This window comes from Schistocerca cancellata, chromosome 12 (genome assembly GCF_023864275.1).
Source record: "Schistocerca cancellata isolate TAMUIC-IGC-003103 chromosome 12, iqSchCanc2.1, whole genome shotgun sequence".
Lineage (NCBI taxonomy): Eukaryota > Metazoa > Arthropoda > Insecta > Orthoptera > Acrididae > Schistocerca > Schistocerca cancellata.
The window spans coordinates 22,016,704-22,034,004 of record NC_064637.1 but is presented as its reverse complement, the minus strand read 5'-3'; the positions used below and the strand labels follow the sequence as shown (position 1 = coordinate 22,034,004).

At 41.0% G+C, this 17,301-nt stretch overlaps 1 protein-coding gene across 1 annotated transcript in view; it reads right to left on the bottom strand.

The window, feature by feature from the left end:
- Window positions 1–8,552: 8,552 nt before the first annotated feature.
- The window catches only part of LOC126109838 (uncharacterized), a 72,401-nt gene continuing 63,652 nt past the window's right edge, over window positions 8,553–17,301 (bottom strand). Inside the window, exon 3 of the mRNA XM_049914897.1 lies at window positions 8,553–8,657. Within this exon, the coding sequence (XP_049770854.1) occupies window positions 8,553–8,657 (105 nt within the window). The remainder of the gene's footprint in view (window positions 8,658–17,301) is intronic.

The following is a 17,301-nucleotide window of genomic DNA, read 5'->3' as shown; positions in this document are numbered from 1 at the left end:
ATAACTTAAACTGGAAGGATCATGCAGATAATGTTGCGGGGAAAGCAAGCCAAAGACTGCAATTTATTGGCAGAACACTTAGAAAATGTAACAGATTTGCTAAAGAGACTGCTTACAGTACACTTGTCCACCCTCTTCTGGAGTACTGCTCTGCAGCATAGGGTCTGCATTAGATAGGATTGATGGAGGAGGACGTTTTGTATTGCTGCAAAATAAGGGAATGTGTGCCACGGTGAATTAGGGTGGCAATCATTAAAAGAAAGGAAGAAAAGATTGGGTTTAATGTGCCATCAACATCAAGGTCATTAGAGATGAAGCACAAGCTAGCATTGTGTCACAGACCGGGAAGGGAACTGGCAGTGCCCTTTCGAAAGAACCATCCTGGCAATTTCCTGGAGTGATCTAGGGAAATAGTGGAAAATTTAAATCTTGATGGTTGGATGTGGGTTTGAACCATCATCCTCCTAACTGTGAGTACAGTGTGCTAACCACTGCACCACCTTGCTCAGTGGCAGTCATTAAAACAAAGTCATTTTCTGGTGTCGCAGGGCATTCTCACAATATTTCAATCACCGACTTTCTCCTTATAGTGTGAAAATATTTTGTTGGTGCCAATCTATACATGTAGAGATGGTCATCATAATGAAATCAGAGCTTGCACAGAGGAAATTTAAACGTTCATTGTCCACATGCGCTGTTAAAGAGTGGAATAGCAAATAAGTAGCTTAATGGTGGTTCGATGACCCTCTACTAGGCACTTGAATGTGAATTTCAGAGTAATCACATACATGTGGATGTGAAATGTTTTTTAATCAGCATAATACCCTTTTATGTTTTTGTCAACAGTAATTGAAGCTAACATTGTGAACTTTTGTAAAGTGGCTAGAGTATTGTGATTTGTGATGTTACTGCTGCCGTAATTTTTATCGTGTGTATTTACATTATTTCTGAGAACACAGTGTGTAGAAATTCTGATTTTTTGAGGTGATTTAGTGTTTTGGTTCTTTGATCCTTGATACTGCAGTTTGCTATGCATTTCTGTATCTGATACATTCTGGGTAGAGAGAACAAGCTGGTTACATAGTTTGTAGGTGGTCAAGTGTGAGTGAAAAAAAAATAGCATAAAAAATTTACAGGGTACAGACTATTCTCACACTTCTAATAAGAAGATGCTTGCTATAAAGGAACTAGGATGGCCATTACCAGCTTTAAATATTATGCAAAATATTAATACTGAAAATTGGCACTATAGGAGAGCATATTGAATGTATACTTATAAAACCGGTAATTGGTTATGTGGCTGTGAAGTTAAAAATGCATTATTCTGCTTCCCATGCCTGTTGTTTGACAAGGGTCCCTTGTCAACGAAAGTGGAAGTTACAGGCATAAGTCATCTGAGTACCAAAGCAAAGAAGCATGAATCTTCAGCTGTTCATCAACACCATTTTTTAAGACTATCACTTTTAGGAGCTGTCAACGTAGTTAAACAACTGGATGGTAGGTACAGATGGAAATTTGTGGAATATAATGAAAAAGCTAGGCATAATAGGTGTGTCTTACCATATTCGTTTCTGTGATTGCTTTCAATTGACCTTAAGGTTTCATGACAAAATTGACTCGTCATCAAATCCCAGTGTTTTCAAAGGAATGAATAATTGCAGAATTGCAATACCGTAAGGCAATTGTTTTCAGAGGAACATCCAAAATAGTTCAAAAGGAGTTTTTGCAAATTATGTTGGAGATCTGCCAAGAAGAAATTTCATGAAAAATAATGGAACAGGATTTTTAGCTGATATAGCAGATGAAATTAGTGATATATCAAATGTATTTCAGATGGCTGTTGTATACTGTTAACATATTAAGAAGTATATGAATAGAAATGTTCTGCATTTTCTGATCTCCTTCCAAACATGGTACATGGGCAATAGCTGTGAGTTTCCTGGAAAAGTTAGACAAGCTAAAAGTAAATGAAACTGCCTAGAAATTAATTGCACAGACCTACATTAGGGTATTTGTTATGGCTGGTTCCTCTGGTGGGGTAGGAGCTACTGTGAAAAAAATTCTGTCTTAACACAGAGTACATACATAGTTGTGCTCTTCATGTTCATCTTATAATGAGAAATATACCATCAGTGAACAGCAATCGGAAATTATTTTTTTCAAGTGTGCAGGAAACATTTGAGTTGAGACAGGTTATAAAAGATTTTTTTTCGCCATATAAGATAATGACATTCGGTGTCAGGTTACCCACTTGGGCTCCTTGGTGCACTCACTTCTCTTCCGATGGAGCACCGAGCATTGATCGAGGTCACCCAAGCGATTGCACAGTCATGGCGTAACTCTATAGTCGTTATGTGACATAAAAATGGTGGCAAATCCCCCTCCTCCTCCCCTTCCCACCACTCTGGATCAATGAGGATTAGGCACTCCCTCTGTATCTTCATCTTCCATAACTGGGTCACTTGAGGTGGAGAGGTTACTCAAGAGATGGACAGTATATGAAGAGATTGTGTCTCTTTTTTATAACAAATTGTGTCACTTTTGTTATATTTGTTAATAACACATTTTGTTAAGTCACATCACTGCAGTTCTGAGACCAATTTCATATATCATATCATTCAAGGTGCCAGCAGTGCATCAAGTAAGCAGGTATGAAAGTACATTCATTTTTATGTATTTTTGTACATTTTCATTGTTTCCCCAATTTTATGTATTTTTCACACGTTTTTATTTTTCCCACAATTTTCTTGTTTTATAACTGGGAATCACTCTGTAGGTAGATAGCATAGGGTGAGGTTGTAGGCAGAGTCTGTATGTCCACAACAAATAAGTCACGTGAGTTGTACTTGTTAATAACAATTTAGCATTACGTGGCACCTGCAGGGACCACAATGGCCAGAAATATAGGTAGACATGTCGAATAATCAAGGCCTCTGCCAGTTGTTCGCATTGTTCTCACATGATATTTTGATGGCATGACTCACTGTCTCCTTCAGGAGCTCCCTGATACTGGTCCTTGGGTGTTTTTTCTTTTTTTCCCGGCACATTTAATTCCTTTCTCTCACAGGGGAAGGTGAGTCTTACTAGTGCACACATTTTTGCACATGCTTGGCTAACGTCCAGTTCCACTTGCATCTTGGGTGGAGTGGGGGGTGATATTTACTGTATTTCAACTGGGAGTGTAGGAGGAGTTGCAAGAGGCTCAGCTTACAGCTGCAGGGAAACCTCTGAAACCCTGGTGAGGAGTGTTGGGTTTCCAGCTGTTGGGGTACTGTGGTATTTCACCTTGTTGTGTTGTGTTCCTTTTTTCAAGATTCGTCTGCTTCCATCAGTGAAGTCTCCTTCTTGCTGTGGATTTATACTGTTGGGTGTTGTCCTTCTCCTTGCAGTTGTGGTAGAGCATCCAGTTACGTTGCCATTTGTGGTCCTGTTCTTCTTCATTTGAGATCGAATCTTCCAGCCATTCTGTGTTAATTACACAGTTATGGCTGTTGATGAATTCAGCGGTTTACACTGATTCCAATCCCAAAGAAAGCAGGTGTTGACAGATGTGAAAATTACCGAACCATCAGTTTAATAACCCACTGCTGCAAAATACTAACAAGAATTCTTTACACACAAATGGAAAAACTGGTAGAAGCTGACTTTAGGGAAGATCAGTTTGGATTCCGTAGAAATGTTGGAACACATGAGGCAAACTGGCCCTACAACTTATCTCAGAAAATAGATTAAGGCAAGGCAAACCTACGTGTCTAGTAATTGTATACTTAGAGAAAACTTTTGACAATGTTGACTGGAACACTCTCTTTCAAATTCTGAAGGTGGCAGGGGTCAAATACAGGGAGCAAAAGGCTATTTACAATTCGTACAGAAACCAGAGGGCAGTTATAAGAGTTGAGGGACATGAAAGGGAAGCAGCGGTTAGGGACATGAAAGGGAAGCAGCGGTTGGGAAGGGAGTGAGACAGGGTTGTAGTCTCTCCCCGAAGCTATTCAATCTGTATAATGAGCAAGCAGTAAAGGAAACAAATGAAAAGTTCGGAGTAGGTATTAAAATCCATGGAGAAGAAATAAAAACTTTGAGGTTTGCTGATGACATTGTAATTCTGTCAGAGACAGCAAAGGACTTGGAAAAGCAGTTGAACGGAATGGACAGTGTCTTGAAAGGAGGGTATAAGATGAACATCAATAAAAGCAAAACAAGGAAAATGGAATGTAGTCGAATTAAGTTGGGTGATGCTGAGGGAATTAGATTAGGAAATGAGACACTTAAAGTAGTAAAGGAGTTTTGCTATTTGGGGAACAAAATAACTGATGATTGTCGAAGTAGAGAGGATATAAAATGTAGACTGGCAATGGTAAGGAAAGCGTTTCTGAAGAAGAGAAATTTGTTAACATTGAGTATAAATTTGTGTCAGGAAGTCATTTCTTAAGGTATTTGTATGGAGTGTAGCCATGTATGGAAGTGAAACATGGACAATAAATAGTTTAGACAAGAAGAGAACAGAAGCTTTCGAAATGTGATGCTACAGAAGAATGCTGAAGATAGATGTGGGTAGATCACATAACTAATGAGGAGGTATTGAATAGAATCGGAGAGAAGAGAAATTTGTGGCATACCTTGACTAGAAGAAGGGATCAGTTGGTAGGGCATATTCTGAGGCATCAAGGGATCACCAATTTCGTGTCGGAGGGCAGCGTGGAGGGTAAAAATCGCAGAGGGAGACCAAGAGATGAATACACTAAACCAATTCAGAAAGATGTAGGTTGCAGTAGGTACTGGGACATGAAGAAGCTTGCACAGGATAGAGTAGCATGGAGAGCTGCATCAAACCAGTCTCTGGACTGAAGACCACAAGAACAACACTGATTGGTTGGTTCTCTCCATTTGGGTGCCTGAGACACTGTCTTTTCTGTTGCACAGTTGCTCACTGCCATCTTCTTGCTGTTTGTCTTCCTGAGCTGAACCTCATGGTCATCTGGGAGTGGAGTCTGCATCTCTCGGTGTTGTAGTGGGCAGCCTCCATCTGGGAGACCATTGTGGTGCCTGTTGGTGCGCCAATCTGTGACTCTCGCAACACCACTTGTAGCTGACAATCGTAGACCTCTCTCAGCAGGAGGCAGGAGATCCTTGATTTTTTTTAACCTTCCATTCCCTGCCTCTTGTGGGGTTTGGGAGAGTCAATTGAGAGTGTGCAGACTCTTTGTGGCAATTGTTCTATCTTTGTATTTTGGGTTTCTTTTTGTCACGTGTTTGTGGCAATTAGCCTGAGTTAGCATGTCTCCTAATTAGCAATGTTGTGAACAGCATTTGGGGAACAGCTCTGGCATTCGCCTTACAGCTGAGGGGAAATCTCCAAAAACCCTGGATAAAGCAAACAGTGTTGACATCTTAAGTATTATGCCAGGTCTGGCTCCTACTGTGACAGCTATCTCGCTTCCTTTCAGTTAAATTCTTCCAGCTCTCGAGGTCTCGTCAGGATGCTAAATCAGTTGAACACCTCAAACGTCTGCGCTGCTGTGCTCATCTTTGGTCTGATGTTTATATCTCTCTGTGGTGGCCCTCCGTTTGGGAGGAAGACGAGACAAGCTGTTGAGCACTGGTTTGGTACACACACGACTCCATTTGCACATGACAGTGGTACACTTCTATGAATAAGAGGCACACAGCCTGCATCTTTGAATGGAGTGCCATCCTGAAGTGGGATTAGGCCTCTTCTAGAGTGGCATTAACACTGTCCAGCAGTCTTCTTTTTTGCCAGTGGTTGTTGCACCACTGCAACATTTTGACCCTCACGGTGTGCCCGTGCTGACTGCCTCCACTCTGTGCTGAGCCGCCAGCTTCCTCTCTCACTAGTGGAAGGGGCTGCTGGGCACGTGGGAGATGTGACCTCTGCTCAGTTATTACAGCTCCATGGCCAAAGCTGCAGATTTACTGCGCCTTCTTCACCTTCAGTAGCGTTTTCTATTGGCTCGACCTGCTTCTGCCGATTTTGCGTGGATGGCACTGTGCATTTTACTCGTGACTTTGCTAGGGCCTGTAGAATCTTTACCCACCCCCATTTGATACATGAGGCCTGCCACAATGAGACATGTTACCTGATCTTTCTTCTGCAATGTGCAATTGCGGCTGGCATGTTTGTCAGCACGCTTTACACATTTTGGCTGATGATGATGATGATGTTTGGTTTGTGGGGCGCTCAACTGCGTGGTTATCAGCGCCCGTACGATTTCCCAACCTTTGCTCAGTCCAATTTCGCCACTTTCCTGGATGATGACGAAATGATGAGGACAACACAAACACCCAGTCATCTCGAGGCAGGTGAAAATCCCTGACCCCGCCGGGAATCGAACCCGGGACCCCGTGCTCGAGAAGCGAGAACGCTACCGCGAGACCACGAGCGGCGGACACACTTTTTGGCTGATTGCAGCTATATTTTGTCACGTGTCCATCCTTGACACCTACAGATTTGTGGCTTGCTGTCAAGTCCCACTGGAAGAGGTTCAACTTGCACCTGAAAGCCAAGCCAGCTTGTGCACCTTGAAGATGGCATCTACTGCCTTCCTGCATCTCTGGTTCTCTGCTATGTCCATCACTACAATGAACAGCAGCAGTTTCCATTCATTTGTATTGCTGTGCAGCCAGTCTGCCACACCTCTAAATCCAGCATGCAGAGGTCCTTTGTACCGAGCGAGGTGGCACAGTTGTTAGACACTGGACTCCCATTCGGGAGGACGACAGTTCAATGCCGCGTCCAGCCATCCTGATTTAGGTTTTCTGTGATTTCCCTAAATTGCTCCAGGCAAATGCTGGGATGGTTCCTTTCAAAGGGCACAGCCGACTTCCATCCCCGTTCTTCTCTAATCCGATGAGATCGAGGACCTTGCTGTCTGGTCTCCTTCCCCAAACAACCCAAATCCTTTGTGGACCGAGTCTTCATTGTATATCCATGGTAGCCTTCCGAAGAATACCTCGGCTTCTGTTGTCTTCCTTTTCTGTGGCAAGTGTTCCAATGCAGGAACAATGTATTTGTCAAGAAGAGGCAAGAGGACTTCGTAGTTGCTCCAGGATTCGACTTACACCTCGAGAAGAGAATCTTTGTTTAAGCAGTTTATGCCTTTATCGCAGATGTAGTTCCCTCCAGTGTGGGAAGGAACACCACCAAATTCTCACCCTGGTGCTGGACATAGAGAGAGACAGGGACTGTCGGTGCCTCTGGTCGCTTGGCATTCTGCACAGTGATCTCGAGATCATCCTTCTGCCGTGTCTCGTCACCGTCGCAGGTACGGTGGAAGATGTTGTTGCTGTCACAGATGCTGTCCTTAGGAGCCGCTCCTCGGGCACTCCATTTCCAGTTTGGGCCATGTCAGGTGCACTGTCTACGGTATGTGTCCACGGATAGTGGCTCTAGTTGTCCTCTCTTGCCACTGGTGTTTCGACTGTCGTCTGCAACTGGCTCGGCTGTCCTCTGGTATCGTGGCCATCATCTGATACTCTGTTTCTCATCCGAGCCTCGCCTGGCGTTCTTCCGCCGATTGCTGCTGCCTCGGCCATCCTCAGGTTGTCTTGGGCGTTGTGTGTGAAATCCTTGCCTGTTGGGGCAGGCCGCCAGTGTGCTCCAGGTGTTCTGTCTCGTCTGTGGGAACATCAGGTGTTCGTTCTTACATTTGCTACTGTCGGGCCCGTCTAGTGATGTGTCACATCGAGTCTGTAGTGTCTGAAGCTCTGTGCAGTTGCTATTTTCTCAGTCTCCATTCCCATTTCTGTTTCTCTTTGAGTCTCTATGTTGTCTTCACTGTGTTTACAGACGCATCAGTGCTGGATTCCAAGTAGTGCTGAGCTGGTGTCCAGTGTTACGGTTGATGAGACTCTCTATGACCTTGATCTTGATGGATTCTGTGGTGTCACAAGGCTTATGCCTGTCCCACCCCTCATTAAATCGACCAAGCCTTATACGAAGAATTGTAAGAACAGTTGGTATTATTATGTTCTTTAAGTTTGTTTTTTGGGTTTTCAGAAATACTGTGGGAAGAAAGTTAATTTATGTTGCAGATAACGTGGAAGACGTTGCCCAACAGTCACCACGAAAGTTCGGCGTAGCGGCAAGTGGGCAAGGAATAAAACGAATGCTGCAAACTACCGCGAGCCACGAAAGAGCCTGGGCTGTGAGGGTGTCGAGCTTCCTAGGTCGTTGTTGGACAAAGTCAAAGGAAGCAATATTCTGCTCTCTCTTTGTAAACAGGTCGATCGAGTCTTAAAAGGTTCATGTAAAATGTGTAGGCGGGTGACACATTAGGTGGGACCCGATGCCTGTAATATTTCCACAGTTATTAAAAAGGTGTTAAACGACAAAACCAATACTTCATCATTTATATAGATAAAAAGTAGTAAAGATATAGGAAAAGAAGAGTTGCGGCGTCAGAACTAAAAGTGATACATCACTCAGCAATGAAGAAGGACGTAAACCGCGTGCATTACGTGGTGAAAACAAATCAACTGATGAAACAGTGAGTCTGTAATTAAGCATAAAGCCACATAACACTGCAATTCTTTTATGACACTGTCCCAAAATCTGTTGAGATGAAGATCACAGAGAATCTCATCAACTGTGACACTGGATACCAGCTCAGTACCACCTGGATCCAGCTCTCAATCATCTGAAAACACAACAGAGACAACATTGAGATTATGAAACAGAAATGGGAATGGAGACTGAGAAAACAACAATTGGGCAGAGCACCAAACATTACAGATCGGAAGTGACACGACAGTAGACAGTCCCAACAGTAAGGGATGTAGGACCAAACACCTGACTGTTCCCACAGAGGAGATGGAACGCCTGGTGCACCTGATGAGAAATACCAAATCAGAGGCCTGCCCTAACAGGCAAGGACTTCAGACACAACATCCAAAACAACCGGATGATGGCCAAGGCAGCAGCAGTCAGAGGATAGAATGCCTGGCACTGTGCGGTTGTGAAACATAGCATCAGACAATGGGCACAACACCAGAGGACAGCTAGGTCAGGTGCGGATGGCAGTTGGAGTGCCAGCGACAAGAGAGGACAACTAGAGCCACCCGTGGAAGTGTGGGCCACAATCGGAGTGCCGTAAGCGGCATAGACTGAAAACAGAGCAATTAGCACCATAAATGTTGGACCCAGTCACCAGTTCTGTCTAAGGACCAGTCTCAGGGAGCACCTGAAGAAAACAGCGAGTCGTGCTGTTGAAATACTGTGTGAGTATGACATGAAAATCCGGCAGAAGACCCAATTTTACAAAATGTCAACATATCACATGGAGGACTGAAGAATTACAGATGTGTAGGTACTCTCATTTTATATACCTTCCATATTTAGCTCAATTTTATGTATTTCTCACTCGTTTTCGTTTTCTTACCAGGTTTCCCACAGTTTTATGTATTTTCACCATTTACACAAGACTGTTTGTTACATTGTGTCAAATCATGATGCTCTCAGGCAATCACAATGCAGTATGTGGCTGAATCATATATCACTGATACTGAGGGACATTGCTCCAGCTCGATCCTGTATCATTGGGATACCCAAGTGGGATAAGTTGTAGCCCTCGTCTATTTGTTAGTAACAAATTACATTACACAAGGACCATTTGTTAGTAAGAAATTCTTATTTTGAGGCTCCAGCAGATGTCACACCCAGACAAATATGTAAGTACTTTCATTTTTCCACAATGTTACCAAATTATGTGAAATATACATCAATATCATGTCGTGTTGTGTTGCAATGTTGTGTCAAGATGTTGTGTCCCAATTTATGTGGTGTTGTTAAGCCACCACTCCATTACTAGTGTGTGTGTGTAATGTCACAGTGTTTGTTGCAAATGCAGATATTGGTAGAAATAGTACATCATATCATAGAGAATTTTACAAGCACTACCAATTTCTAACCAAAGATATTCTATAATACCAAACTACATTACTAGGTTGTGTGACATCATAGTAAAATTCTGATGCTTCCAACAGAAGATGCTGTTTGTGTATACTCCTCTAGGGAGGTGAGCAGTGCAAACCAGGTCACCTGTAGGTTAGATCACCCTCATATTCTGATGTGTTGGTGAGTAGCCATGAACGCTGGTGCTTGGAATATGATCGCAAACACAGTGTCTAGCAGTTACCACAGTTACCGAGAATAGTTCGGTACAATCCACTCTGGCCTGCTGAATGACATTGCTGCTGTATCAGTTCTGGATGAGAGATCTCCTGCTTGCTATAATAATGGCAAACAGTTCTCAAGACATAGGAGAAAATATCAAAGACTGCTACAAAAACATTCCTAGATAATGAGGAACTCTTCCCCTGTATTCACTGGATAAAGCCTGTAGGGTACGGAACTCCACGTACGATCATGCCTACCAGGTCGCGAATGGGGGTGTTCCACAGGCCTTCCTAGCACTACACCAGTCATGGTAGAGAAAGTTGCACAATATATGTGTAATCACCTCTGATATGGTAACTGGCACAAATGGTGCTCAATCATTTAGGGAGAGGGTACCCCGACACAGCAAAGCCAGTTGTAACTCGCCGACGCCTTTGCACATAAACATTACTAGCAATTTAAGTGCCACGCACTCCCCTACCTGCCTCTTCATAATTCCTCTACGTAACACCTAGGCAAACCAGTTGTAGCTCCCAGACAGCTACACACTACCAGAGGAAATCTGTGGACTCCTTTGCAGATAAATCTTGCTAACAGTTTCCGTGACAACCACAGCTCTCCCCACCACCCTTTCTCTGTGGAACGATCACAAACATATTGACTCTCCTCCTCTCAACCATCATGCTTTTGAAACTAGCGTGGGTAACTCGCGTGTCAGCCAGGCAGCCTCCCAGGCAGAATGATGACCCGTAACTATGATGCATAAAAAAAATTAATCCTGCAGGCCCGTCTTTATGATTTTCTTTTATTTACACGTCAAGTTCCTTAGGACCAAATCTCCAAGGTCATGGAACGTGTCAGTACATGAAATCACAACATAAAAGTAATAACAGATATGAATAAAATGTAAGTTTAAATAAACACAATCAACAACGCAACAAGAATCAGCTTAATTTTTCAAGAAACTCCTCGACAGAACAGAAGGAGTGACTCATAAGAAAACTCTTCAGTTTCCATTTGAAAACGCGTGGATTACTGATAAGATATCTGAACTCGAGCGGTAGCTTATTGAAAATGGATGCAGCAGTATACTGCACACCTTTCTGCACAAGAGTTAAGGAAGTCTGATCCAAATGCAGGTTTGATTTGTGCCAAGCATTAATTGAGTGAAAACTGTTTATTCTTGGGAATAAGCTAATAATGATGACAGTACGGAATATATACATTGCGAGGCCAATGTAAAAATACCCAGACTCATGAACAGTGGTCAACAAGAGGTTCGTGAACTTACACCACTTATTGCCTGAACCGCCCATTTCTGAGCCGAGAGTTACCCCAAAATATAAATACCATGTGACGTAAGCGATTGAAAATAAGCAAAGTACACTAATTTTTGTGTCGACCGGTCACTCACTTCAGATACTGTTTGAATAGTAAAAATGGCAGCGTTAAGTCTTTGAACAAGATCCTGAACATGGGCTTTCCACTACAATTTATATCTACCTGAACACCCAGAAATTTGAACTGTTCAGTTTCATTAATAATATGCCCATTCAGTGAAACTAAAATGTCAGGTTTTGTTGAATTGTGTGTTAGAAAAACTGAGCCTTACTGTGATTTAGTGGTAGTTTATTTTCTACAAGCCATGAACTTATGTCATGAACTGCACTATTTGAAACCGAGACAATGTTGAACAACATCCTTTACTACCAAGTTAGTGTCATCAGCAAACAGAAATATTTTAGTGTTACCCGTAATACTAGAGGGCGTATCATTTATATACGAGGGTAAGTCAATTATTATTTCCAAAGCAGTTAAAAAAATGTTATTGTAATCAAATAGGAAACTTACAAGAACAACATTTTTCGACATAGTCTCCTTGCGTTTCAATGCACTTGGTCCGTCATTGTATAAGCTTCCTGATGCCCTCATAAAAGAAGATTCTCGGTTGAGCTGCTGGCCCGGAATGCACTGCTTCTTTCACTGCTTCGTCCGAGGCAAATCAACGGCCCCTTAAGGATACAGGGTACTTTCCCGGCTCAATATTATGTAAAAATCAATAACTTATTTCTTTGAGGCACTGTTTATGTACATGTTTTAAAGATTTTTTGTTGATTTTGGGTAATGCAACACACTTTCTAAACAAATTAGAAGTATTCTGAATATTTTTGAACCTGCTTAGGGTTACTAAAAAAATTACAAAGAAATTGATACAATTTTTTTTTCCAAAATGCTTTGTCAAATTGAGGTACCATTTAATCCAATGTTATTTATTTGAAGGAAACCTAATTTTTACCACATATGCATGACATGATGGCTGAGGTACTAGACCTATGTATATTACAAGGATAAAAAAAAAATCACATATCACATTTTAATTTTTATAATTTTTTCCTAATTAAAAAAGTAATTTTTTCTATAACTTAGTTGATTGTGCAATAAAGCTTAGGTGTACTGCATAAGTACGCTTGCTCAATATACAGACTGAATAACATCGGGGATAGGCTACTACCTTGTCTCACTCCCTTCCCGACCACAGTTTCCCTTTCATGCCCCTCAACTCTTATAACTGTCATCTGGTTTCTGTACAAATTGTAAGTAGCCTTTCGCTCCCTGTATTTTAACCCTGCCACCTTAAGAATATGAAAGAGTATTCCAATCAACATTGTCAAAAGCTTTCTCTAAGTCTACAAATGCTAGAAATGTAGGCTTGCCTTTCCTTAATCTATTCTCTAAGATAAGTCGTAGGGTCAGTATTACCTCATGTGTTCCAGCATATCTAAAGAATCAAAACTGATCTTCCCCAAGGTTGGCTTCTACCAGTTTTTCCATTTTGTCTGTAAAGAATTCTTGTTAGTATTTTGCAGCTGTGACTTATTAAACTGATAGTTCGGTAATTTTCACATCTGTCAACACCTGCTTTCTTTGGGATTGGAATTATTATATTCTTCTTGAAGTCTGAGGGTATTTCGCCTGTCTCATACATCTTGCTCACCAGATGGTAGAGTTTTGTCAGGACTGGCTCTCCCAAGGCCATCAGTAGTTCTGACCCTCTATATACTCCTTCCACCTTTCTGCTTTCCCTTCTTTGCTTAGAACTGGGTTTCCATCTGAGCTCTTGATATTCATACAAGTGGCTCTCTTTTCTCCAAAGGTCTCTCTAATTTTCCTGCAGGCAGTATCTATCTTACCCCTAGTGATACATGCTTCTATATTCTTACATTTGTCCTCTAGCCATCCCTGCTTAGCCATTTTGCACTTCCTGTCGATCTCATTTTTGAGACATTTGTATTCCTTTTTACCTGCTTCATTTACTGCATTTTTGTATTTCCTCCTTTCATCAATTGAATTCGATATCTCTTCTGTTACCCAAGGATTTCTATTAGCCCTCGTCTTTTTACCTACTTGATCCTCTGCGGCCTTGACCATTTCGTCTCTCAAAGCTACCCATTCTTCTCCTACTGTATTTCTTTCCTCCATTCTTGTAGATCGTTCCCTAATGCCCTCCCTGAAACTCTCTACAACCTCTGGTTTAGTCAGTTTATCCAGGTCCCATCTCTTTAAATTGCCACGTTTTCTGCAGTTTCTTCAGTTTTAATCTACAGTTCATAACCAATAGATTTTGGTCAGCATCCACATCTGCCCCTAGAAATGTCTTACAATTTAAAATCTGGTTCCTAAATCTCTGTCTCACCATTGTATAATCTATCTGATACCTTTTAGTATCTCCAGGGTTCTTCCATGTATACAACCTTCTTTTATTATTCTTGATTGCATCATTGCTTCATATATTTGCAGCACACTGAGCCTTCTGGCTTTAAAGCATTCCATATTAAAGGGTAGACACAGATGGCACTATGGTAGCTGTGCCACTACACTATCAGTTGTGTGCAAAACATTGAAACTTATCAGTACATCTACTATTCCACAGATGACATACACCATCATCGGATCAAAATCGATGTCATCTTTCCATGTGTACCGATTTATTTCCAGCAGTGTATTTCAGCTTTCAAAGGAGAAAGTTGACAATTATAATTTCGTGAACAGATCTTGACACAGCAAAAAAATACCTCTGTTTCGACGATTGCCAGTCCGACTGGTTTCTCGTATCCATTGACAAGTGTGAGCAATGATTTGAATGTTTTTATGTAAGGATAGTTGTGTGTCCAGAGTCTTTCATGGCAGCATAACTGAATAAAATGTTCTAGCCTTTCAAGCTGTGTTATTTGCAGTCTGAATTTCACAATGGAACACTGCCAAGTGTCAGTAAATGACCTTGAAACTTGGCAGGCATGAAAAGTGGGCAAAATAATGCAATACATATTGTTTTGTTTGTGTCCAATTTCACTTTCAAGGGGTAAAACACACTTCGAGATGTAATTTGGCATTTTACATTTGGAGGGAGTGTATCTGAAATTATGATTTGTACAAAATGTTTCTCATATGAAAGTAGGTATGTAATTAACATTCTTGAAAACTGTATAATCAAATTTTGCAATAATTTGAAATTTTGTGAAATATCCCACCACCATTAATTAATATCTGAAAAAGAGAACTTTTGTTACAACATGAATTAAAGAAGCTTTCAAGCTACAAACATCCATGTGTGATACAGCTGGTTTCTGAAATACCATTTTTGGAAAATAAGCTGTATGTGATGTTCTGTCAGAGTATTTTCAACATATATAATTAAAGCATGTGACCAGACATTAGTCTAGTTATTTATTTTACTTATATTTATGTTTTAAAATGTTAGGAAATGAGACACTTAAAGTAGTAAAGGAATTTTGCTATTTGGGGAGCAAAATAACTGATGATGGTTGAAGTAGAGAGGATATAAAATGTAGACTGGCAATGGCAAGGAAAGCGTTTCTGAAGAAGAGAAATTTGTTAACATTGAGTATAGATTTAAGTGTCAGGAAGTCGTTTCTGAAAGTATTTGTATGGAGTGTAGCCATGTATGGAAGTGAAACATGGACGATAAATAGAAGGTTTCGAAATTATTACTTTATTACTATATCTTCGTCATTTACCAGCCATGGCTGGACAGACTGCATCACAAATACAATGTTTATCAACTAACATTTATACAACACTGTGTACAAAATTTATATTACAAATAAAAGAAAATATTTATGCAGTGCACAAAAACACATAGAACATAGAGAAAATGAAATATAACTAAACAGGAAAGTAAAACTTCATAGCAGCAAATGAAAATACCACAAAGCAAAATGTTTACAAGACCATGTAGATCACACACACAAAGTTGCATTGTGGCACAATATGTACTTTAAGTAAAACACAAAATTAAATGTGCAGTTAACTGAGAACATAAAAAGAAGATTAAATTTCGGCAAAATTATATATAAAACATAACAATATTTATTATTTTGTCCATTCACTAGAACCACTGTTGAAAAACTCTTCCAAGGAATATAGTGGATGTTGTTTCAAGTCCTGAGCGATTTTTTTCTGAAAAAAATTCATGTGGCAGGGATTTCACTTCTGGAGGCATTTTTAGGGCGACTGTTGGAAACCTGTCTTGTGTACATGATAGGCGACACCTTGGCACTTCAATGTTCCTCTTACATATAAATGAGGCAGAAAAACACATACTGGCTAAAAGCAGTCATTATGCCTGGTGAAAATAGGCTTACAGTGGTCCAGTCTTTTGCTAGATGATATGATCCTGATGGCTTTTTTTTTGTAATAGCAACACATCTTTGCTGCCTGAGGAGTGTCCCCACAACAACAGTCCATAGCTAATGTGGCTGTGGAAGAGTGCATGGAAGACTATTGTGAGAAACTGGTCAGTTATTCAGCTTCCTCAGGAGGTATATCACACGAGAAAGTTTGGTGCATACATATGCAGTGTGGTCATTCGTGGAGAGTTTGCTGTCAATCTTGAAGCCCAGTAGTCTGACAGTCTCCATATTTTCTTGGTCTTCAATGTTGGTTAAACTGCATATCAAATGTTGGGTTTTTCTTCATTGATCTTCATTTTGTTTATTATGAACCATTCTTTTATTTCTTCAAACATCAAATTTCATACACCGAGAGCTTCTGCAGCTGTATGTCCTTTGGCAATAAGGGTAGTGTCATCTGCAACATTTGACTATTACAGCTCATATCATTGACATATATGAGGAATAGGAGAGGTCCTAAGACTGATCCTTGGGGCACTCCATGTTCCAGTTTTTGTTCAAGAGAAGTTGCTCCGTGCACTGATACTACCTGCTTTCTGTTTTCCAAATAAGATTGGAGTGTTGATAGAACAACACCTCCAACACCATAGCATCTTAACTTGGCTATTAGTGTTGTGTGTGAGATGCAGTCAAAGGCTTTGCTGAGGTCACTATGTGTCAGTGCCACACTCTCTCTTCAAAACTGTCGAATCGTTTTTAACGAGTACAGTGTGGCTGTCACTGTCGATCTCGCTTTGCGGAATCCGTGCTGTGTGTTTTGGAATAAGTGGTTTTCCTCAAAGTAATTTAGTACTTGGCAGTGCATCACAGACTCAGTAACTCTGGCTAGTACTGGTACCACTGAGATTGGTCTGAAGCTGGACACATCGCACGGATCCCCCTTCTTATACATTGGTACTGTGTGTGCCAGTTTAAGGAAGTCTGGGAAGACACCAGAAGATAGACATTTGTATATTACTATGGCTAGTGACTGAGCTAATGCTGCAATAATTTTCTCTAGCAGTGTGCAGGACATGCCATGGGTGTCTACACTTTCTGAGTGTTTGTAGTAGTTCACAATTTTTTATCATGTCTTCAGGGTGTACTTCCTTCCAGTTTTGAATACTGCAACTGTCTGCATTTCTTATGTTTGCAGTCAGATCTAGGTCAGAAGGTGAAATTTCACTCACTGTCTTTTCCACTATTTTGACAAAATATTCATTGAAGTCATCAGGGCTACATGAATTTAAGCAGGAGGTAGTCTTCTTTCTGTTCTCATTTACAAGATTCCAGGCAGCTTTACAAGGATTTTGGGCCTCTTTAATGCCGTGCTACAGAAGAATGCTGAAGATTAGATGGGTATATCACATCACTAATGAGGAGGTATTGAATAGAATTGGGGAGAAGAGGAGTTTGTGGCACAACTTGACTAGAAGAAGGGACCAGTTGGTAGGACATGTTCTGAGGCATCAAGGG